General features: G+C 31.9%; 1 protein-coding gene across 2 annotated transcripts in view; it reads left to right on the forward strand.

The window, feature by feature from the left end:
- The window catches only part of LOC106457889 (hemicentin-1-like), a 150,812-nt gene that overhangs the window by 87,977 nt on the left and 35,978 nt on the right, over nucleotides 1-26,857 (forward strand). For both annotated transcript variants that reach the window (XM_022383952.1, XM_022383954.1), the window contains exons 4-8: nucleotides 88-291; nucleotides 6,822-7,130; nucleotides 7,753-8,043; nucleotides 9,342-9,629; nucleotides 21,373-21,675. In XM_022383952.1, coding sequence (XP_022239660.1) covers nucleotides 88-291; nucleotides 6,822-7,130; nucleotides 7,753-8,043; nucleotides 9,342-9,629; nucleotides 21,373-21,675 — 1,395 coding nt within the window. The remainder of the gene's footprint in view (nucleotides 1-87; nucleotides 292-6,821; nucleotides 7,131-7,752; nucleotides 8,044-9,341; nucleotides 9,630-21,372; nucleotides 21,676-26,857) is intronic.

Here is a 26,857-nt window from a genome sequence, read left to right on the forward strand (position 1 = left end):
GTTTTTTTTCTTACAGTTAAGTCTTGGTGGTGTGGACAATAGATGTTGCGGGTTTGTAGTTGACGCTGAAGCAGTATTTTTTTCCAGGTAAACCCCTGCCTTCTGTATCTTGGTGGAGAGAGTCTGTACTCCTGGACGATACGTATGAGATTATCTCAAGGAACATAGTGAAAAACACTCTTGTGATTCCAGCGTTGCAGCGTCAGCACTTGATGGCAACCTTCTCTTGCCAAGCGTTGAACAACAACCAGTCCTTACCACAGACTTCAACCGTGACAGTGGACATGAACTGTGAGTGAAGAAGCTTGTTTTTCATTAATTTCTTTAAAGTGGAGACGGAACTGTTTACCCGTAATAAACACACTTCTTGTGTACAAATACCATAAACTTTCTCTCTATATATAATATGTTCAGTGGTATCCCAAACGACAGTGATTTTCATTAGATCTCATTTCCAGCTAGCGAGCGCTGCGTGAAAAAATTGTACTGTACTTTTCCCCACTTTATCCGGCATAAAAGCGTGCAAGATGATAGACAAAAGTGGCAGTGTTATTATTTTATCCTCAAAGCAGTGTCTTTTCATTTTCCCTCAAAAATTCAGGTTTCGTATAACGTAATTTTTTATGTTTTGTTGATATTCCGAAGAAATAAAATGTCAAAGGTGAGGTTTAAATGAAAAGACAAAAAAGAAAAGAAACCCACAAGAACAGCTCAAATCCAATGTTATTTTATCTTGTGTTTTTTGGTCAAACCGTGACTTTTGGAGGTGGGTATTCTTACATACAATGTTTTCGTGAAGTAATAAGAACACACACACAGTTGGTTTACGCGTCAATCAATATTTCTTTGGGTTATTTCGAACTTAACGTTCGTTTCAACCTTAAGAAGATTATGTGTGAAAAAGAAACCTTAGGAAGAAAAATAAATTCAATATTATAAGACTTTTATCTCCAAATAACATTTATCTTGCTTCGTTCAACTGGAGCGATATCAATAATTAAAGTGATCTGTGTCAAAAGAAAGGAATTATTTTAAGAACCAACCACGCTGTATAATAATAAATTCAGAAATACATATGCGCAAACGTTCATCATTAAAACAGATATTTCTTCTCTTCAGCCAAAGACAATACTCAGTAGACTAAGTGAATTGTAAGCACTATTTCAATGTCGGTTCATTATCGGATTGCGATTTTACCTCTTTGTCTGAAATAACAGCTCAAATCCGAAATGAGAATTTGACTACGAGGTAGATCCCTAGGTGTCATTTCTCGTCCAAATAAAATAGTAATATACCATAGTCAATATTTTGATTTAATATTCATTATTATTTATTTATGTAGAGAATTTTACTTTTTTGTGGTAGAAATTTACACATCTTACGGGGAATACTTGTTAGAAAAGAATTGGTCTTTTGATCCTAAACGAAAAGGTCTGTGACAACTATAATTCCGTCTAAAATTTGAATTACTGATCACAGGAAAGGCAGAAGTCGACAGCACCCGTCGGCTTTGAAGCAAATAAGAGATTGACTGTGTGTTGTGGCATCGCGACGCAAATCTTGAACCTTCGACATACACTGATTCAAAATAGTGAAAACAATTGGGACAACTATGGCAGAATAATCCATTTTACTGTATTTCACATCACTAAACTTCTATATGATGTTACTGAATGTAAAATTACACTTTGTTTTATTTCTTATATTGAATAGATTATAGCAGAGGTATTAATACGGGGTGTCATGTTTAATTATTTTCTACGGGTATCTTACTTTGACATACACACGCCGGGTGGTTAAGGCGCTCGACTCACAATCTGCGGGTCGTTTGTTCGAATCCCCGTAATACCAAACATACTCGCTCTTTTAACCGTGGAGGCGTTATAATGTGACGGTGAACCCCACTAGCTGTCTTCCCTCTAATCTTGCACTGCTAAATTAGGGACGACTAGCGCAGAAGCCGTCGTGTACATTTGCGCGAAATTCAAAAACAAACAATCAAATAAAGCTAATACTGTGATTTAAATATTTGTTTGCAGCTTACATAAAATATGTAATATATTAATAGGTTTAGGTATTGGAAGTTATCATCTCCCCTCTCGTTTACTAATATGTAATATATTAATAGGTTTAGGTATTGGAAGTTATCATCTCACTTCTCGTTTACTAATATGAATTTATATATCGTTTTTTGTTTATTCATCCGAAGTTACTTCTTTACAGTTTCGTTTCTACGGTCTTAATTAATGTAACATCTTAATTAGGGATGATGGCGCAGAACTATGTCGTACTTAAACCATGTAGAGAAGAAATAATGACTTCCTTTTTGTCACAAACCTTCCCGCGCTTCTAAAATGAAGGCCTGAGGGAGGGTTATTTGGTTGTATAAATCTGAAGTATGAAACGGATGAAAACATGACAATCGCTTCTGGTATTCGTACAAACAAGCAACTGGTGGTAATTATTTTTTGAAGTCAACTGTTTCTGAAGCGATGTAGTTATGCACAGTTGGTAATTGGGTGAAAAAAAAAGGTGCAGCTGCTTTAAGTATCTTTTCGCTTTCGTATTGTGAAAACATGTTACTTTAAACAATCTAATGGGTTTAGTAGTATTGTAAGTTGACATTCGATCAATGCTACTCGACTGCCATCCACGCTAGCGGCCCATAATTTTAAATATAATATACTAGAAATATACTAGAAGAAAGACGGTTAGTCAATACCATCCATAGTCGAATCGTTACTAACGAAAAGCGGGATTAATCGTCACGTTATAACGCACCAACGGCTGAAAGGGCAAGCATGTTCGGCGACGGGTTTCGATCACACGACCCGTATCATGCAAGTCGAGCAACTTAACCACCAGCCATGCAAAGCCTATTTTTAATCATTTCTTTAATTTCTAACTGAGTAGTGATGCATTCAGGTTATATAGAAGATTCTGTGATTTGGTTTTTGCAGTTATGGGGAGGTACATTTTTAATAATATAAAAAACATTTAGATAAGGTTAATTTTAATAAAACAAAAAAACAATTGTTCACCCTGCAAACAATTGCCGATAGAGCCCCATATAGTAGATATATATTTTTTATATCCACGCGAAAATTTTAAGCTTTATCTGAATCATTTTAATACATTTCTATTTTTAAATGCGAGAATACTGATTATGGCATTTGAATATCATTAATTTCCTGGCGCAGACTGCACAATTAAAATTCAATAACGCAATGATATTACCACAGTTTACTGAAATATACATGGTTATATATATATATATATATATAATGATACTTATGTTTACTGAAATAGACAGGTTTATATATGTAGAGATTCTCATGATAATTTATAGAAGTTTCGTAAATTACAATGATATAAAATTTAAGTTTAAAGTTTGATTTTGCAGTCATTAACACATCTGTCTCTCAAGTATTTCTTATGCGCGTTGATTACCTATGTATTAAGATCAGTCTTGGAGTAGTTGTCATAAATACAAATTACATATATTAAGGTGCATTATTCCGTTTATCGTTAAATCCTTAACAAGTGACATTTGTAAGCCCAATAAATATAGATCATGGGTAGAAGAAATTATTAATATTTTCTTAATAACCAGACGTTGGCGTGCTTCTAGATGGAGGCCTATGGGGGGGGGGGGGGAGGATATTTGGTTGTCTAAATACGAAGTATGCAAAATATGATGACGTCACAGTTTATTTTTGAAATACAACTGCATATGCGTCTCTACAATGATGCATTTATACATCATTTATTTATTTTAATAGATGTTTAGTATGCTTAGAAACGACTTTTGTTCATTTTAAATACAAAGTAGTGGTGAAAAAGAACCATGCAAGAGTTGGGAGGAAAGAAAAAACAGCAACATGAATTTATTTATTTTTTTTATTAGAAAACACTATACATATGTGTTTTGGTATCGTGTATTGACCCTTAAAATTGTCAAGTGAAAATAAAAAAGGAAACTGTAGTCTTTTTCCTTCATAATTATGTTATTTTCAAAGAAATTCTGGTTAATAACGTACGTTAAAAAGTAAATGTTATTTGCATCATGATTGCTTGTCTGGTATATGTTTAGTACATAGAGTTTATGGTAGCGTACATAGGATTTTGAATCAGATATAGATTTAGGATGTGTATATTGTGCAAGTAGTTTGTGTTCATAGATTGTGTTTCTTTATCATCGAAACAATTTACATAAGTTCGATGCGTCGGTGAAATGAATAATAACAATATAGATTACAAACCATATGTCAGAAGATGTAAAAATGACTTACCCACTGGGGAGTCAGAGTTTCAAAACGATAATTATAACTATGTAGGTTATTAGAGCTGAGTGTTACTTCAATATTTTTGTGTGTGTAAATATACATATATACATATTTGATGCACACAGATATACGCGACCTGTTGGTGATTATAAATAAAACACCATACTTTAAATGATTATATTTTACAGCATTCTTACAATACGGGACTGAGTTTCTCATTGAGTATAATAAATTTTACACACGAACGTTTGGGCACGGCAAAGAATGTTAAAAAAAGCAGACGTAGAAGATAGTTAATATAAACAGCATATCAAGCTATTGTAAGAGTTAACTGTTCTGAATAATGTTTGTTGATCTTCGTAGTGCGTTGCTCATTATCTCTAAAGATCAGATATATCCCACCTGTTTGATCTCATGTTCAAATGTGTCAAACCTAAGGTTTTGTAGCAACCACGATTCCTATTACCTATTCACTTTAGGATATTAATATATCTTTTTGAAAAACTGATAACATGTTTTTTGTTTCATGAAAACAAAGCAAATAACAAGAACTTTAAAGTGACAGTTTTATATAATAATAAAACGGAAATCTAAATACATCAAGTCAAATTGGATTGTTTTGTCGTCTGATGATTCATAAACATATAATTATGGTCAATATCTAGCTTAAGAGTTCGTGTACAAGATGTTTTAAATTTATGTGTAAGGAGAAAGTGTATTTTTGTACAGTACAACTGAAACATGATAATTTGGTATACGGCTCATCATTAACATTAATTTCTGATTAAACCAAAATACCTACTCAAATCCTCACTAAAAATAAACCCGTAATCGTACTGTTAATTAAATATACTGCTCTTAAGTTTGTTTCATCAGTGGGTATTGTCACTGTTAACAATATCTTACGACTTTCGGCCAGATTAAGAGATTTGGATTAATCCTAAATATATATATACTAAGCTGACAATGCATAATAACAATAAGTGGAAACAATAAGCATAATAAAAATAGATATTTTAAATAGTCTAAAGAGTATTCATAATGAAAGTAACATACAAGAAAGAATAGAGTATTATTTACATAGGGAACACATAAAAACTAGTCCGACATAACTATTGAAGGTAATTCTTACCAAATTACTCAAACGTCTTTACTGGACTTTTCTTTTTGATATATATTGTATTTTATGTTTCATTGCTTTTGTTAATGAATACATAATGAAAAATTTGGTCAGATTTGTTAGTAATACTCTTAATATTAATTAATTATGGCTATGCATTTGATATATATATCTTTTTCTCCATTTCTTAATACAGAAAAAAATGCAAAAAATATAAGTTTATATACCAATACCATTTATATAACGAGGGATGAATAACATTCAACTAAACATCATGTTTTAGATTAACTTCAAAATGTCCTATAACTGCCGGACAGTATTTAGATATTGGTATTTTGATCCTGAATGATACTTTATGACCACATAGGCTGAATGTACCCCCCCCCCGTTTTTATTCATAAATAGCTATCTCTAATTTTAAAATAATAAATCGACTAACCAGTTTGACTGACTCTCATAGTTCATACACAGCTGAAAATGTGAAGCTTGTCCAAGGGGTTTAAGTCAGGTAAGCTATCACTTAAGACATAATATCAGATAGAATATGGTGTTACATTTTATTAGGTAACCAGGCATTATCTTAAGTCCACATGTGTAGATAAGAATTTAAAAGTAATGTTGCAAGTTTCATATCTTCCAATTTTTGAAAGGTTTTGGGACATTTCAAATCGTGTTTATCGGATAAAACGATGACTTCCAAAAACATCAAACCTTTCCGTGATATAACAAAACAAATACGTTTCCCATTTCGTTTCCCAAATTATTTTAAACAGCAAAATAAAAATAGTAACAATAATGTGGTTGTAATCACGCTTTGTTTTATGATAGCATGTATGAAACAACGACATACATTACAATTATATTTTAATTTTGTAGATAATACAGTAATTTCCAACGTAATACTATGGTTATAGCAAAACATACCATCTATATTATCCTTCCAATTAGTTTAGAGCAGGGACTGTAGTACAATATACATGTTCACATTAGATAATAAACACACTATGATCAGCTGGGTGTCTAGGAATTATTCTATATAAATTAATTTGTTCCATTTATATGTATAAAAAGTGGAGTCAACATAATGTTGAACTTATAGTTGAAATGGCAACAACCATAACTTATTTTCATTACAGAGTTTTAAAAGAGGATACACGAATAGGAAGTCCACCAAAAAAGCAAATATCGTCTTAATAAATTATATTTGAAGATTCCAGTATTAATTATAATAATTAGTTGAAGTTATGCATGAACACATTTCGTTATTATGTTAAGAATTCTATATTGTGCACGCTATATTTTACTGAAACTAACCTTAGAGGCAAAGAAAAATTCGATCAATTTTATGATAGTAGAGTCAGTCAATATCTTCACGCTATTTCAAATATAATTATGATTGTGTTTGTCTCCCATAGTTAGACCTTTCGCTGTGCAGATCTTAGATAAAGATCGCCCACTTTCTGCAGAACATTCTACAGATCTGAGATGTCAAGCTATTGGGTCTAGACCGCCTGCCAAAATAACTTGGTGGAAAGGAAGCAAGCAACTTAAAAGTACAAAAACAGTTACGCCACCAAACCAGAGCACCAACGGAAATATAACCATCAGTGTACTGACCATCACACCTACAAGCGATGACAATGGCAAATATCTGTCTTGTCGAGCAGAAAATCATCTAATTCCTGGAAGTGCTGTCGAAGATGGCTGGAAGCTCGACATTTATTGTAAGCACAAGTTGACGTAGATTTGAATTTATTATATTATTCTACAATTCATAAAAAAATATAAAAGTCACATTAACATCAATTTTTACGATGTCGAAATCTGATAAATATTAATATATTTTTGAAATATACATATATATATATTTATTTATTTCATTTTCTCATTGTAGAAAATCAGTAGTATTAATTACTTTCATGTTGAGATTACTCTTTAGCTTAAATAGACTTGACAAAAATATATTAAAATATACGTTGTAAAATCTTACAAGTTTTTCTAGAGCAATCATAAACATTCGATAAACATTTTGTGATCAGGAAACAGTAATTAACATTTTGTTATTAGGTTTTAAGGCAACAAAGCATACATGAAAACAATAAAGTTATATGCTTGAATTGAAAGCTCACACGATTTAAAGACATTTCCTATCAAACCCCTGATTACAATGGTTTTAATCTTTACAGAAATTGATGTATTGAATTTGAATAAGTCGTTTTTTTAATATCACTCTATAGTATTTCATTGTTTAATAAGTAGATCATAATTTATTTTATGTCTATTCTTACCAGAATTTTTATTCAACTGCTTACTGGTGATTTTTATTTTTCTAATGTACACGTGTAGTCGTTCCACAAATGTCACTTCGTCTCGGAAGTAAACTTCGTCACAGCCATATCCAGGAAGGAAATGACGTTTACTTCGAATGCAATATTCGAGCTTATCCTTCAGTGACGGATATCAGCTGGCGTTTCGAAGGTCGTGAGCTCCAGACCAATACGTCAGCAGGCGTAATCATCAGCAACCAATCTTTGGTGCTCCAGAAAGTTCAGCGTTCTAGTAGAGGGCGCTATACTTGCCTAGCTACCAACAGTGAAGGGCAAGGAGAAAGTAATTCAGTGTTTCTAAGAGTGCAATGTAAGTGGTAACTTTGTTTACAAATGATATAAATACTTGTTGTAATATAACAACATTTTATTTTTTTTAAATATCAAACCTAATTAAAAAATGAAAGAAAAGAACCTTAGATTTTCATATAGCAGTCATAATAGAAACCAAATTTTAAAAACTGGGCTGAAATTAATATAATACTGATTTTATTCGTGCACTAAAATTACTAACATAACTAATTCAAAGAGAATAGTAGTTTAAATTCTTGTTATTAAAGTAAGTGTATTTGCAAAAAGGAAATTGCACGTGACCGATACAATCATTACTGGTACTGATTACTTTTTACAATAAGTAGTTTGAAAAATGTTTTTTACAGAGTAATTATGGTGCCTATTATCGCAGTTGCATTGTTATTTCGAATTAATTACATTTGTAACTATTTTAATTTTGGAAATCTCATTGCTTTACGAATTTAGTCTGTCACATTTGTATTCTTTGATCATTTATTTTGTACAAAGTACAATTACCATTGGTTAGCAAGGTTATTCATACGTGTTATTACACGTACATTTCATCGAACACTTGATGACTATTGATTTTGTTTTAAATACTTGTTAAACACAGGGTATTAAAGATCCATTTGCTTCGATTTTACATCAATTAGTCCTAAGTTCATATAGTCTAGAATTACTTACCCTAATTCTGGTTCATTAGTTCCAGTTTACAGACCAACAACACGAACCATACTAATTTTAATGATGTGACATTACCGTATCTCCATATAGCATAGCAAGTTAGGGGTATAGCACACATTGATTTCCAAAGGCTCTTGGTTGTCTCTGTCCATAGGTTTTTCTATGAACTAGCATCGACTAAATTCCTCCTTGGTACTTTATCTTTCATATAATAATTTAAATGTTGTGTTACCATGCCATCAATTTTAAACTCTTAGTAACAAATTTTAAGTTATAAATTGCTTCTGCTCTAAACAATTGGGATTTTAAGAAGTTCGCTAATTATGTATTACTTATATCTCGTTTTTGTTTGTCAAACAAACCAAGTTCTAGTTTAACAGAAATGAGATGATCTAACATAAGTGCAACGTCACTTGTGTTTACTTAACAGAAGTGAGATTATTTAACATGAGTGCAACGTCTCTTATGTTAGCTTTTTTTTTAAGAATACTGTTGTAAAGTTTCTTGATATATATATATATATATGGTAATGTTTAAAACAATCTAACGCTTAAGTGATATCTTTTTTTGTCTAGTTATAAAATACCATTGTTTTAGTAGCCTTATGGTTTTATAACCAAATCTTAAAAGATGCACCTCGATGTGAGAAGGACCAGAAGTTTTTCTATGGAGCTGCGATGAATGAGGCAGTAAAAATATCCTGCAAGTTAGACGCAGATCCAACGGATGTACAATTTGAATGGAAGTTGAATAACAGTCGGGAGGTGGTGGACATTATCAATTTTGTCAATGATGGAGCTACAAGTTACGCCACAATCATTCCACGAAATCAGTATGATTATGGCTCATTATATTGTTGGGGTAAAAACACAGCAGGAACACAAAAAACCTCATGTAAATTCAGTGTAATTCCTGCCGGTAAGTTAAGCTGCTTTATTTACCTATTACTATGGTTACGTCACAAATTTCTAATTCTTAAACATATTATACTTATAATTTGTTTTTTTTGTTTTCAGTAATATATTGCACATGATGGTCTTCTATATATTAAACAACGTTTCCTTTCTATTTTCTTTACAGAGTTTTTAGTCATATTTAACGACTAAGAATCATTAGAAAAATTTCAGGAACCAAAACGAAATATCCGTCCAGGTAAAACTACACATAACAAGTGAACATAATAAACTATATAACAAAATGAATAATAGTTAATGGTGAGCAAACACTTCAACGTTGAGCTTTCTTCGACAAACAGGGATCTTGAAAACATACACGTGAATTAAGGGACACGTTTTGTTCAAAGAAGATGTTATTAAGGATATGTCCAGGTGTAACAGTAATCGTTACTAGCTACACGTCTCAACCATGTAATAACAGAGACTGGTGGTTCTTTAAAAAGATATCTTTGATATGACTAACAATGCTACTGACATTTACTCTACTTGACCTGAAAGCTTATGTCGTGAGGATTAAATGGCATATAATGGTGCTTATAGTAATCTTCTATGGCTAACAGTTAATGTCAACATAATTAAATGCCCACATTCTCAGCTGTTGAACGTTGTCGACTACAGACGTATTCGTTTTACAGTTAGTGTACATTGTCTTATATTCATGTAAAGCTTATCGTGACCGTCTAACTACTGCTTTACTACAGTAATAGCTTGTTTTATTTTAGGAAATTAATCCAAAATATACAACTACTGTGTCTTTGTTTCACAAACCACATATTTTATAATAAGTCAACTAATCGAATGTTCACACTTTATTCACACGTTATATGTTTTATATGAGATTTATCTGTTGAGGACATGAAACATTGAAAAAATACTTTCATATATGTAAATATTGTACATGTTAAAACATAACTCATTTTTCCTCACACATACATTATTAGTAGTCATATTATTCTAAAGTTTTTCAGTATTTTCAATTATTTTTCCATAAACGTGTTGACATTTAGGGAAAGTTTGAAGTGCTAAACCTATTAAAATGGAATACAAACGTTATTTTGACGAAACCTGAGTTTTAAGGAAAGAAATGCATTTAGTATATTTTTCAACTCTATTAATTTGTTGGTTGCATGCAGAGGGTATTTGTGCTCAATGTCAGAACCAATGATGTCGGAAGATTTAGATCGAGGAAATATTATCCCTATTACTTGAAGTCATATAATCCATAAATCAGTTTAGTGCGAAACAATGTTTTTCATTTATTTTGTTTACGTATAATTCATAGTCATATTTAACATTACTAATGGTACATTTATATATAAATACATATATCTGCTCTATGCTACAAATGACGAATTATTTGTTTCAAAATCATAGCTCATCAGGACAAACGCTCTTTATCGCAGTCATTTGTGAGACATTGATTTAAAATTTCAACGATGTCACATCTATCGAAGCATGAATCTATTTTAGAAAAAAGAACATCTCAACACAAATGAAATATTTGTAAGGTTTTCTAAACACAAGGTTCGATAAGTCAGCATATATGATGAGTTGTAATATTGAGCGAAATATCTCGTTGGCTAATGCAACATGATCGTTGACATTTAATGTCATTTGTACAGTATTTTACGAACACAAAAAGCCGATTTTTGGAGTGATCGAAGAAATGATGATTCTTGGAAATACAAATTGTTAAACTCACACATACTTGCAGATTCTGAACATAGAGTGTTGTTTGTGGTACATTTAAATTTTACAGCACTCAATACTGTGAAAATGATAAAGGTCGTTTTCTAGTTGTAAAAAGTTTTCGATGCCATATTCATTTAGCTTAGAGTATTGTAAATTTGAATTTTTACCACATGTGGTAGAGAACAAGAATAACTCATCAAACTAACAAAACACACTTAAATTTATTGTTTGTGAAGGGAAAATATTGCGTATCTTGCAACAACATGTTCTCTAACTCTTGAAATTACTTGACATTGAAATATTTCATATCTGACACTTACCCTCAACTCATAAAGTCATATTATATAAGTAAATCATAACAAAAACTTTTAGGTACAATATTTGGCTTAAAAATATGCCGTTTTCTGTTTTAGTTGTCTTGGTATTATTCCAAACATAGTGTTTTAAGGTTGAATAAACTATAGTAAATGTGATAAAATTCATCAACATAGAAACAGACGATACAATATTTAAGATTTTTTTTTCCAATCTGAGTAATTTCATAATCTCATCGTAACTTCACGCAAAAAACCAGCTAGATTAGTGTGAATGGAATGGATTAAATAAATACAATCGAAAATATAACAACTTCTTAAAACTTTAACAATCATTTTAAATATCAAATAAGTGGAGCAAATATAATTCTTGTTCAAGTAGAATGTGATGAAGGCCAAAATTGACAAACATTGCAACCCCGCTTAAAATGCATGACTCTCCAGATAGAAAACTATTGATCTTAAACAATTCAAGCCGTCTCCAGCCATTATTAGTCTCAAAGTGGGTTCCTCGTCATCGAATTTGAGTCCTCCACTATTGTTTTTAAACAAGGTCCTCTATTACTGGTCTTCAAGAAAAAGTTTGCGAAACTGGACTTATGTCGAGAGAAGGAATATTTTTGATTCTTGCTAATTATTATCTATTTATTTTTTACCTACAACAATTAAATGAATTTTATTAAGTTCTACTAGTCCCAAAATATTACAATAGGTATAATATACAAACCAAAAAAAATGTATAAAATTCTTCTAGTTTCAATACGTAATTTAACCTGTTCTTAATAATGGACAGGTATGCGGCCTTCCTAAGAAGGAAAAGTAAGAACTAGTTATCCCTGTTATGCTTTATTTTCCAAAAAGACTAACTCGCATGGCAGGTATCTCTATAACCAAAACTTTATTGATGTGTCATGAACAACAGTTTCCAAGATGATTTCAACTTAGCTTCACTGGTCAAAAACAAAACGGAAATAAAGGGAACAACGATTTCAGAAATACCACAATGTGCGATTGGAAACGTTGCACACTGAGCTACATTGTGAAATGAGACGTATAGATAAAGTTATGTGTCAAGTACCAGCTATCAGTGTCAGGGAAATCTGTACGACGTTAACTCAATCAACTGAAATACTGTGGTACAGAAGCAATATCAAATTAATTCAATAGATTGAGAAACGCACGTTTGTGCCTGCGTAAGTTGCAATTACCACAAATTGTAGGCTCAGATTATTTGTTTATTACGAAAATTCGCACAAAACTACACAAGGGATATCTGCTCTAGTCTTCCCAATTGTTCAAGTTACAGACTAGAGGAAACGCAGTTTGTAAACAGACTCACGTCTAACTCTTACAGTACTGTAATTGAATAATGGGACTTGATCGTAGCTGTTATAACACATAAGCACGACCTCAAAATGTAGAAGCAGGACACGATCCATGGACACTCAAATTCAAAGTCAAATACTAAGTCAAACCTGTAGAAATGCTTCCTGTACTAACTATATTATCTATATTAAACACATATGAATGTAACCATGCAAGCACTAATTGCACTACAGAAAACTGTTTTGTGTTACAAATATGTGTAGCAAACGGTTGCTATCTATATCAAATCAAAGCACGTTCTTTTCAATAACCCTGTGTAACTCTAACAGTAGTTAATGCTGGAATGGAACTGGAGCCCCAATTTTAATATGTTTCTTCCATTATCTAAAGGCTTATTTAGTGGTACAGCTGTATATTATTTTCTTAATTATTAATTAACCAGGTAGCTTTCTTCTGTGTTATTTCGTAGCATTGAACTGTTCGAAGTTTACAGTTAAAATATGTCTCATGTTTTTGTAATAGACTTAATATTACTATTATTTTACATTCGAAGAATTTTCTAGGACTTAATCGAGGACCTGTTTTCTGTTACAGCGTGAAGTAGGCATAGTTTTTACCTGTAGTTTTTTAGTTACGGAAACAAAATTAAGTTACGGCAATCCTGCTCCATGGTTTTCCTTTATTCTTAATGTTTTTTAGTTAATTATTCTATGATTTTTTAAACCTTATTCTATGATAGTTAGTTAACCACATTTTCCCCATTGTCATATTGGTGTTTAAAGAGAATATGAAATGAAAGAGCAAGTGATATGATTTCCGTATTTATTACAATCTCTATTGAAAAAAAAAACACCACAGAAACCTATCGATGTTTTGTAGAATTTTATTATCAATTTATGTTTCACGTTCAACATAAGTCTGATTTCTAATCCGATTAGGTTAGGTCTTTCATATTACAACAATCTTTCAAGTCAACTGTATCGTGGTCGGTTCGACTGATATGTTTAGCTTGAAGATAAACTTCAAGCTAGATACTGATTAAATTTCATTCTCATCCACACTTTGAATCCCAATAACTCTCTGTTTATTAGGCATATGTTTTTGATATTGTTCGTGTAATGGGAATATTTCCAAATATGATGTTAACATTTAGTCATGTTGGCATGACAATGATATGCTATGTTTGCTCTCTCAGGCATATCAGGCTATACTAAGCATTACAGATTCACCAAACCTGGCCCAAGGTTGATCTTTGGGGTGACCATCAAATAATTATAGTTTGATTCTATTCATATTAAAATGGCGGCACGGGATGTCACTCCCTGTGAACAACTTGTTTTACTCCTAATTATTTTGTTTGAAAGCAATGTCTAGGTAAAATGTGTTTTACAGTTGATGCTTTTCATATTAAGGTAAGTTAATCACAATTTTCGCCTTTTAGTACTTCTGCCCATCATGGCCTTCTCCAATGCGTGCGCAGCAGCTAACAGACCTTTCGACGAAAAATAAAATTTGAAAGTGTCATAGAATATAACATGTAAATTGGACTAGAAAACTAGAAAGGAACATGTAAATTGGATTAGGAGACTAGAAACAGACGAAGCTTCTCTGAAGAGTGAAGCTAGACATCATTTAGGAAAACAGTCCCTATAGGAAGCTAGAAACAGACAAAACTTCTCTGAACAGTGAAGTTAGACGTCAGTTAGGAAAACAGTCCCTATAGGAAGATAGAAACACACAAAGCTTCTCTGAACAGTGAAGTTAGACGTCAGTTAGGAAAACAGTCCCTATAGGAAGCTAGAAACACACAAAGCTTCTCTGAACAGTGAAGTTAGACGTCAGTTAGGAAAACAGTCCCTATAGGAAGCTAGAAACACACAAAGCTTCTCTGAACAGTGAAGTTAGACGACAGTTAGGAAAACAGTCCCTATAAATAATTGCTGTGTATTTTAGTAGAAGCAGTTCAACTACTAGTTTCACATACAGCTACAAGTAAGATGCAGAAATATGCACTTAGCAGAAGAAGATAAAAGGTAAAAGTGTATCACATTGGAATCAAGCGTATATGCATATAAGAAAGTAGAAGGTAAGATCGAATTACTGGAGGAGTCCACAGTATCGTAAAGCAGACAAATGGTACCTATTATGTTTACGACAAATGTTCAAGAAAGAAACCATGCTCAGACTAGGAAACTCACAGAACTAATTGTTACTTTGTTTTATAAACAAACATTATCTCAGTTTAATATGATTAAATTAAAGGTAAAGCCACAGCTAGTCCTGATATAGGTTAAAAGTTTCTGTTCTCTGCAGTGAGTCATCAAATTCAGCAAGTTGATATTTCTAGATCTCCTGATACCATGCACCAAAAAGTTGTGTAATTCATGAAATTGCGTAGGAGTGACTTAAAAGACTTTATTGTAAAGTCTAATAGGAAAACATACATCACATCTATGAAAGAAATAGAACTTACGGTGAACATCACACATTGCAATGCATGACAATCATATGTTGAGTAGACATACGCGTTCTATCCATTAATGTCCCACCCATTATTATTTGATTAAAAGCAGTGCTGAAAACCTGCCTACTACGTATCTTGGCCATATGCCAGAAGATAGGGAAGCCCATTATGTGTCATTAGCAGTGTCTCAGGACATGTCATAGGATGTAAGTATGGGCATGTCAGAGGTTTACAGCAATGATATGACTGATGATGTAGTCAATGACAGTTGTGATGATTAGGTCCATGGCAGACCAGAGAAACATGTGCAACTTCCCATTGACAAAATAGAGATCATATTGTCCAAGTTTTCAAATGATCCTATCACGATAAGTATTTAAGTGTTACATTGAAACTCTATTTAAAAAAAATCTAAGTATTCATTTATCTCAATTCTTCATTTTAAATTTAAATATAGATAGTAGAGAATGGAGTGTTTTCAGTAAATAAGTTAACTTGATGCACTGTTACAAAAAGTGGTGTTATTTAGCATCTAATGATACATTTCAATCTCCCTGATTAGATTAGAGTGAAAACATAAATCATGAACTTTGTAATGGTAGTATAATAACACAGAGTACTACAATGTTATTACACGGACAATATAGTTGAATAGGTGAAATTCTATTGTTTAGAATCACGTGTTATGAAGACAACAGGAGGCGAGATTTTTATTTAATTAGTGATTGGTGATAGAAAAGTAATAGTGTACATGTATATTTATTAACTTGGAAACACATTTGTGGGAACATCTCGTAGCATAATTTGCTCAAAGTTAGCAAGGATAAATATGGGACAGATTACTCTAAGACTAATTAAGATGTGTTTTCTGTTGTTTTTTATTTGTATTTACATATGTTCCATTGGATAATCTCTAAGAACAATGGGGTGAATTTTGTGTTATAGCAAAGAGGATGTTTTTTCTTTTGTTGGAATGCAACAGTATTGCAGTTGAAATTGCACTCAAACTGTTGGCAGATTTTGAATGTTGTTTATCTGGAGTTTTATTTTTTGTTTGGCTGATTTTTCAATATCATGACAAGCGTTTCTATATACAAATATAGTTTTAACTTTTACATGTGCTAATATTTTGTAACATTTTATAATATTTATGACAATTATATATATATAGTAAACATTTAACTGAATTAGACTCACACTGCAAGATTTAGTGATGTAACAATGGAAATGGACCACTACAGAATAACTAAACATTAATTACAGACTTGTTTCTTTAATCTGACATTCATTAATCTTGCACTTTCATCACCTCACCTTTAGTTTACATCAGAGGGAAGACTGTTAGTTAAGTGCATTCAATTTTTGTAATCAGGTTTCACATTAATGCTGCCCCAAAAGCCAACAGCGATAACTTATTCTTCCTTACAGTGTAATATTACGAACATCCATAATAACTATAAAGGAATAACAGTATAAATTTAGTATTTTAAGAAGTATTAGTTGTGCTAATTTCTCTTATTGATTGGGTGACCATGGCCAATTGTAAGTAATAAAAATATATTTGGTAAAGAGCATAAGAACTTCCCTGTGAAACTTGGAAGCACTTATGAAGTTTTACTATAATTAATCAAAGCATTTTTAGGAATGAAAATCTATATACCTAAGAACGTCCTTTTGAAAAGTTGGAAACAATACCTGTAATAAGGTTAATAGGTACTCTGTCAAAACTTGACCTTTTATGACCTTGAATTTCAAATAAAGAATGATATCAAGTCAATAGAATGCAGTATTGCAATTGCATCGTAATAATATTTTGCCCCTGATCTAAATAGTGATATCTGATATTGTTAACAGTTCTATATGCTCTCAATGAAATTACTACAGATAGTGTTAACTACTACACCTATCTGTTTTAGGTTCTCTTTCTCTCTACTACAGGTAATCATTTTTACTACAGTTAGCGTTTGCATAGTCATCATTATATTAATTTAATACTGGTAACGTAGTTACTAGAAATAATGGCTCTAGAAGCTCGGCGCACTCTCAGAAAAAGAGGCAACATTTATCAGAGGTAGACGAGTCAACACACATGTTGTTGTTGTTGGTTTTTTTTGTTTGTTTGTTTTTTTTTCTCTTCAAATGGACACGTATAAAAGTAGTGACAGCCCGATGATTTTTCACTCTCACGTGCTTGATAGAAGTTGCAATATATTTCAATACCTTGTATGCCGAATTTTCTAATATAGACTTAGTATAATCATAGCACTCACGAAAAGAATAACAACGAGTGACTGCAAGAACATTCCACTAGATCAGGTTAACACTAAATTATAACAATTATGTTACTAGTGATGTATTTCACTATGGAAATGAACCTATATAATACAAATTTAAATAACCATGTAAAATGATTTCTTCAGTTATCTACACTATCGTTAAATCTTACACAAATCGGACCATTATGGGGTATCCAGGTAACAGTACTTTGACATGATTCTCTACCTTGATTTAGATTTGTTTGATTTGTGTGTTTGTTTGGAATTAAGGACAAAGCTATACGATAAGCTATCTGTGCTCTGCCAACCAAGACTATCGAAAACCGGTTTCTAGCGTTCTAGGTCCGCAGACATTCCACTGTGCCACTGGGAGCGAAATTTTTGGGGCTCAACCTTTTTATTGTTTGTTTGTTTGTTTGTTTTGGAATTTCGCGCAAAGCTACACGAGGGCTATCTGCGCTAGCCGTCCCTAATTTAGCAGTGTAAGACTAGAGGGAAGGCAGCTAGTCATCACCACCCACCGCCAACTCTTGGGCTACTCTTTTACCAATGAATAGTGCAACCTTTTTATAGTGCAATATATATATATAAAGGAAATTCATTTTTATAGCAAACAAAGCTCATTTTTCTTGTATATTAATAAAGCTATTTATCCAATAAGTGTATATATATTTATTTCGAGGCACAGAAAAAAAAAAGAATTGAACTGATGTCACTTGAGAAATACATTAAAAATATCTTTCTTTATAATAATAGGTGTTTTTAGATGATCTTCTCCATTATAAGTAAAAAGCTTAACATAACTTTCCGATTGTAGAAACATTATGTGTTATTACTGTTATATAACGCTAAACTTCACTGTTCGATTTCCGCAGTGGACGCAGCGCTAACAGCTATTGCGATGATACTGAACAAACAAGCTAACCAACTATTCTGTTCGATTATAATACTATGGAAAGTCTGATACAATTGATTATTATTGCTGCATTATACAGTACGAAACATCAGTATAAATAATATTTCTCTAGCCGTATAAGTTGGGCATATCAAATACTATAAATATGATGGTAAACATTAGAATAAATCAATAATATTACTCTTCCAGGCAAGTTCTTTATTACATATCTTTGAAGCAAGTAAATGTTTAGACTTATGTGGAATTAGCGTTCTTACATGAAGTACTATTTGAATTATGTCACGCTTTACTTGCTCTCGAAATGTTATATGAATGAAAAATCAAAATAAGAATATTACAATTCAATATGCGAATTTTTACTATTTACATTTTACCACCAGTAACCTTACAGCTCAGTTTTATACTTACATATAACGAATGAACCACTGCCACGTTTTGAAACTTCGCGATGTTCTTTGCGTTTCACTTCCAGAGATGTTGGGGTAGGGTATGTTCCCAAGGATATTCAGGAACAGATGGATCACTTCATCCAACAAGGAAACGATAGAGGGAAGAGTAGGTTATTGTATTTAGGAGCACTTGGGGAAACAGGGAGTAGTATGATCTTCGGATAAACATGAGTGGAGGGAGAATAGAGAAGAGGAGTTGAGTTTGTTAAGGTTGTTCAATTTTTTTTCTTGGTAGGAACTCTTTTAAAGGCTTGGGGGGTCTTAATAAGGTTTTATTTTTGTGTTGGTGATTCAGGATGATGTTCTCATTTGTCCTATTTTTTAAAAAATAATCAAAAATATTAAGAAGTTAGATTATTGCGTTTTTTTTAAATCTTTCACCATATATTCGATAACGTAGGCTGCGAAATATAACTTTTATTTTCAAGCAAGAGTTTCTTCGGGAATAAAATATTTCTTTTTTACTAAAATGTTAAAGGCCAAATATACATTCAGTGATTCAAGAGAAAAAAAGTCTTTATTACTCTACTTCTTGGATGACTTGCAGTAAGACAAGAGGAGGCAGGATTCTTGGCATGGAGTGTTTATGGAGTTCCGTATAAGTTAATGGAAACCTAGTGCCATCGCTTTCAGCAGGGCTTCTGAAGCTTGATAGATCTTGTTTAATAGGCAACCAAGAAAATATTGAGTAATAATCAATGTACCTGAGCTAGGGAATAAGAGGATAAAAAAAAGAATACATGCATGTAGATTGTAATGAGAAAATGAATTGGACAAAATAAGGGATTTTGTTGTAGAGTGTAAAAAGTGTTAATTAATGTTTGGCCTGGTGGTTACAATGTGACGATCAATCCCACTATTCGTTGATAAAAAAGTAGCCCAAGATTTGGCAGTGGATGGTGTTCACTAGCTGCTTTCCCTCTAGTCTATCAGCTAAAAGTTAGGGATGGCTAAAGCAGATAGTCCTCGAGTAGTTATGCGCGAAATTCAAGAAACAAAGAAACATTTATTTTGTTTAATGAACTGTTTTCGTGTTATCGCACAAACAATGGTTTATGGAATTGGAATGTAAAAGTTGAAATATTATAATTGCATTTGTATTATTTATTTTCAAATGTTTTTCTATAAAACTGTAACAGAGATAAATATGAAATATTTTATTTTAGGATGTGATATATTGCACTCAATAAACCTTTAATATATATATATGGTATCATTAAAAGCATTAAGGAAAAAAAAAGATAAATAATAGCTTACCCTTGTGGAGAGAAAAACTACTCAAATACTATATGAACAACATTGACTTTCAACATTTATCTAAAATACTTTAAAAAATAATGTTTCCCATGCCTAAAATGTTAATAATGATTCCTAGTTAACATTTATTAAGCAGAATATCAGCCTTTAGTAATAATTACAGCTTCTAATCTTAATTAATGGTAACCAATATAATATCTGCAATAACATGTTAAATCCTTTCACTAATATTAACATCATAAGTGATACTAATATAAAATACCCACGCTCCGCTGCAGGATTAAAAGGCCGCTTTTGATTCAGATAGGCTCCAATCTATCAATAAAGGTCCTCCATTATCCCCAATTATTCCTACAGTTATCCCAACGGAGTCCCTACCCAAAATCAAACCCAGTTGCAATGCCCGACTGTAGTGCTTGAGCACGTTTGCTGCTTTTGGTTATTCTAGTACAATTCCAAAGTGAGGGTACAATTCCAAAGATGGCGCGTCGTGATTCGGAGAGGTCAGGAACACAAATTTCGTTGTTAGATCCAAGCTCAACAACTCTAAAATCAACTCCCAGATCGTCATCATGCCTGAGTGACCTACCATAGAGATAAGGTCACACCCTGGCTCTTCTTGAGTTCGTCTGCTAGCTCCAAAACTTTGAATGTATTTGGAGGGCAAACAAACAAATTTACACACAATATGAATTAATGTAATGTAATTGTTTTACACCATTGCGGAAATGATGTAATGCATAGCTTAACAAATTTTCCTATATTTTATATCTTTATTTATTTTTAACTTGAATATCTAATGGAATCTGTTTTATCTAGTATAATATATGAGATTACTATTGAACAACAGTAAATTTGCTGCCATCATTAAAATGAATTTTACATAACCGTAAAGGATAGAAACGTGAAAATTTTCTCTTGGGTAGTTTTAGTAATGTGATAACATCAAGAAGTAAATGCATGAAATGGGCACGTAATTAATTAGATGTGTTTACGTTCAATGTATTTCAGGTGTTCCGGAAACTTTATATAACTGCACAGTCACAAACCAGACAGACTCTTCGTTTCGGATAGAATGCGTGGAAGGCTACGACGGCGGCATGAGCCAACATTTCATAATGGAAGTCCATGATACAACGCACAATGTAATTCGAGCAAATTTAACATCCAATTCTCCAGTGTTCCAAGCAACAGATCTGCCTCCTGGAGCCAGTTTTGTAGCAGTTTTATATGCTGTTAACAAAAAAGGCAGGGGAGAAGCAGTCATCCTCCGTTCTGGTACCCTAAAAGTCCCTGAAACTCTTACTCAAAAAGGTAAATATAGTGCATTGGGACAAATAAACAATTATATATTTATGTAACAACTAGTTTCATTGAGTTTAGAAATTAACTTTAACCCTAGAACAATTACATTTTCATAACGTTACATTAGAATAGAAATCAATTTGCAAAAGGTAATATTTCATTACAATAAATCAAGTCTATTTTAATAAATAGAAGATATAATATTACTTTTCTATATACAATATGTTGTCAGTACCAAGAATGTTTTCTGAATTTATTCTGTTATTTATATTATTATTCTTATCCTAAAATATAATAAACATTTAGTATTACATCATATTTCTCCTTTAAGTTAGGTACGTGTTATAATATACGAATGAATATAAATATAGGTTGAAACCTATTAATATCTTAGTAAATATTTAATTCGAGATACAGTCTGAAGTTTTTATTCAGAAATGATTTTTAGACTTGGTTACATATATCTTCAAGGATATGTTTACAAGTCTAAATAAATATATCTCTTTTAATTGATTAACAAGGTTCTTATTCCAATTAAATTATTAAAAGCAATTTGATAATAGATTAAGACGGTTAGTATTATTTCTGGACAGGTCAGTAATATTTCTGGACAGGTCAGTATTATTTCTGGACAGGTCAGTAATAGCCCTATTACTGTAAAGCAAAGCTTTATCTATATAATTATCGTTAATCCAATGTTTTGAAATACTAGTATATACTGATTAAATTGAATGGCAAAAGTAAACAAAACTGATTTATGATTATGTCTTACAAAACAAATTATAAGAGATCAAAGCGTTACATTTGTAAAATGTAATGAAGCGAAACCGGATTTATTTTGAATTTCTAAATGTACTCATTTTGATTATAAGACTTGCTATTTTACGCAGAATCAGTTAAACGCCAGCTAAACACATATATTAAGCGTAAATAACCATCTATCTTTACACATACAACAAAACCTCTTTACACTGTTGATTATAAACACATGTTTAGTCTTTAACTTCTCGTGATATTATGTTGTTTAAGAGATAATAAATATTATTCTTATATACTTCACATTCATACAGTTTTTTCTTTGTAATTCATACTCAGTAGGTTATTCGGTACATGTTAGTCTGATGCGGTATCTTACCCAACACAAAACAATGAAAAATATTTTGTTTTATAAGAAAATATAATGCTGATCTGTAAGTTTTCTTTACAGTATATGTTCAAATGGTTAACTAAAAGCAAGATAAAAAATATACTATTAACTCTGTGTCACATCAAGAATAGGTTGGCCTTATTTTTGGAGATTCATAATAAGTTTTATATCTGTTTGGATATTGCTGTTAAACCTTGTGTATCATTTCTGTGACACTGGTAAATATTTGTATTCGTAGTGAAAGATGTCCTAATATTTTTAAAGCAAACGTACATAAAGGGATATCTACAGTTTGTTTACTTCGGGGATTCTAACCCCGGGTTTTAACATGTAAGCCCATAAACTTACCACTGAACAACCATGGGATATCTCAGTATACTTCAATGCAGGTAATAATACTTAAGAAGTGTTCAACTGGCATAATCAAGTTTTCCAGTATATATACTTTAGATTACGAGTCAAGTATCTGCATAACTAAAAAAAAGTTATTTGCTGGATAAACATGTATGACGAACGTCCATAATATGCGTGTATGTACTTCTCTGTAGCAGTCAATCATTTAAAAAGAATTAGGGTCACATGCATGGATGCGAGCGACCATTAACGGCTTCTGAAGTCATTTTATAACCGATCCATAGTTTCAATGACAAAATAAAAACTCAGAAAACCTTAATTTGTTGATGAAGGTCTGAATATAGTTACTAATTGAGAAGATGATACATTGAAGAGAAGCCTAATTCATGTGCTAATATTGTCGACTGAACAACTACATATTACGTTCATTTGGCAACAACCGTTACGACTTTTTTATTCAGTAGCTTACAGAACATCTAAACGACGACGTTCGTCCATCAGTAATGAAAGAAATACTATAAATTTCAAGAAAAAAGAAATGTAATATCTATTTGTATGCGATATAATACAGCAAACTATAACACTGTCCAACTTTACTTTTAATACCACAGAGTGATATTTTAACGCTATTTTCATGCTCCGTTTGAATTGCTCTTTTCCATCGTCTTTTATTTGATTTTCATTTAATGTTCACAAGGTTAAAGGTTAAAGTTAATATGTTTTATTCTTATTCAACGTCTTATTTACGTGAAATCAATAATCTAAAAGTAAATGATTTTCTGCATCATATGCAGTAATTATGTAGTCAAGAAAGCACGTAATGTGCATCTTTAAGAAACTAATATAGAAAAATGGAACTTCTGGAGTTTTTGTTATAGATCTATATACGTTAATGAGGCTTCTAACACAGCCGTAAAAAAACAGAAACAAAAGCGGGAAAAATTGTACGTATCTCTTCAACGTCAAGAACATTCTGCTAACTACCTTATTCTCATTTAGACACGAATCAATTATTCACTCCATTAAACAAGCAACGTTAAAGCGAGAAGCTTAGAATTCTTAATAGTCAGAAACCAGACAACCGTTAAACCGCGAAGCTTTATCATTAGTTACTTCAGAAAGAAGTCCAATTAATCGTATCGCATGTCTTCTTATTTCCTCTGAACAGAACATTTTGTACGTGAAGTGTTTCCCTCTGGTAGCGTGACATTTGTGACATTAAAAGAAAAAACAACAAACAAACAAATAAACAACAATTCTAGGGAATTAGGTTATTTCTATGTGTTACTTAAGCACATAATGTAATATTTGTTTTTGTTGAAAATGCAGCTTACCAATTAGTAAGGATCAGATAAATTCAATGAATTGATTTTCGGTAATGCTAGCGTTGATTACTAAAAGAATCTGAATATACACTAGTATATTAAATCTGGTCAAAAACACCTTAGGTGTATAAAAAAGGTGCGGCCAAAAAAGGATTGAGTGTGCGACTTAAAGCAATCAAATCAAAACTGGCGGCCAAACTGGTAGCTAGTCTTATAGTATTGATAAGAATTTGACAGAAAATATTCAATCACTCGTTAGTTAGGCCACGTTTTTCATTCAACTTGGGGCATGATGGTGGGTAAAACAAAATACGCGGCCTAGATAACTAATGAATGAATATTTGCTGTAAAATTCTTATCAGTGATATAAGTGTAGCTACTAGTATTTAGATATCATGACTTTTTATCAATACACACCAACAAACCACAGCAAGTAATAAAGTGACAGATGTATACTTTACAGAACCAACCAGATTCTTTAAAACATATGGGTGTAGTTTTACTCTCTAAAACAGTGTTAATAACTTCCTATATTAGTAACACCACGGAATACTGGTAAACAGTTTCTTGTCATCACCGTATGCGCTTGGTACAGTCGTATCAAGCATCATTATTTACGCCAATTGCTTAAGCTAATACCACGTGACACTATATACTTTTTAATTAGGAGAATTTCATAAAATTTTGCAAATCTGTACTTAATAATTGGCAATGACTAATGAATAATAACCGTTCACCCGTATGATTCTTTTGAAAACTTGAGCTAGAAACTGATAATCTAGTTTGATTGGCCTAACCAATACTAATGTATCTGCACTTCCTTTCACCCTATAGTTTTAGTGCTCTAATCCGAATACCAAAAACTAAAAACGGTCCATATTTACTCTTAGATGAAGCTGTAGCAAAAATTACAGACCGATAGCTCAAGTGATTTTTTGTGTAGGCGTGATAAGATATTTTGATTAAAATTGAGTGTTTTTTTCGTTGAATAACTTTGCATTTGTGGCTTATATTTAGACCAAATTTGACACCTAATTGTAGGTTGCAAAGATTTTGAGTTTACCAAATCTATAAAAGTCAAGTATGTTTTGTATGAAATAAAGTTTCCGTACTTTTGGTGTGAAGAAAAAATTTAGAAGAAATTCAATCGTAATTGGAAATTTAATACCTCGTGTAGTTCTTAATATGTTGCGTTGATATGCAAAGTAAGGGTCCAATAGAGCATATCCACATAATATATGTGATAGTTTGGATTAACACAGTCCGAGCTAAAAAAAGTGGAAAATTGCTAAACTATTACTCCTGTTAATAACATACAGTGTGTCCTACAGGTTGTTTTGGCTGCACGACACACTACTCTGTGTCTTGATCTTGTCAAAGCTTCTGGTATATTTCTTGAAAGTTTTCAAAGTACAAAAAAAAACTCAGTATCATGTTTGAATTAACTACAAGGACTTTTATACCTTGATATACACACAAAAGCTGTATATTTGAACATTGACAATATACAGTCATCAAGAAAGTTTGCCAATATTATTCATGGCATCATATACACACAATAACTGCGTGATTAAATATATACACAATAGCTGTGTTATTTAATTTGGGAAGTATATAGTTATCAAGAGATGTTGTCAATATTATAAAGGTCATCATATACACAAAATAAATGTGTGATTAACTAAAGGCACTAAACAGTTATCAACAGACGTTGCCAATATTATACAGGTCATTATACTATGACCTGGACGATATTAGAAAATTGCTTCACAACAATATGCTGTCCATATTTAATCACACGGCTACTGTGTGTGTGTATATGCACATAATACCTGTGTGATTAAATATTGACTGTCTATTGCCATCAAAAGATGTTGCCAATATTATACAGGTTATCATATACACACAGTAGCTGTGCTAGTTACTTTGGGAAGTATATAGTTATTAAGAGATGTTGTCAATATTATATAGGTCATCATATACACACAATACATGTGTTTTTAAATATAGGCAGTATACAGTTATCAACAGACGTTGCCAATATTATTCAGATTATCCTGTTTTGTCAGTTACTCGTTATACAGAATTTTTATCTTAATGAGATATTAGTTTAATAAAATCGTGATTAATAAACAATATGTATTTTCACTACATCAGTCATCTTGTAAGTGGGTTAATGTTGTACATGCAATCTTCATCAGCAAATTCTACAATCAACTAAATATTTTTGCCCAGTTTTCCAATATAAGCTTATGAATCCTGGTATTAATTGTATGTTTCCTTGAGCTATACATCTCTTTATGGTATTACTTGGTAAAGCACATGTCAAATGTTCAAGAAATTAAAAGTTGTGAAATTATTTTCG

This window comes from Limulus polyphemus, unplaced genomic scaffold, assembly GCF_000517525.1.
Source record: "Limulus polyphemus unplaced genomic scaffold, Limulus_polyphemus-2.1.2 Scaffold387, whole genome shotgun sequence".
Classification (NCBI taxonomy): domain Eukaryota; kingdom Metazoa; phylum Arthropoda; class Merostomata; order Xiphosura; family Limulidae; genus Limulus; species Limulus polyphemus.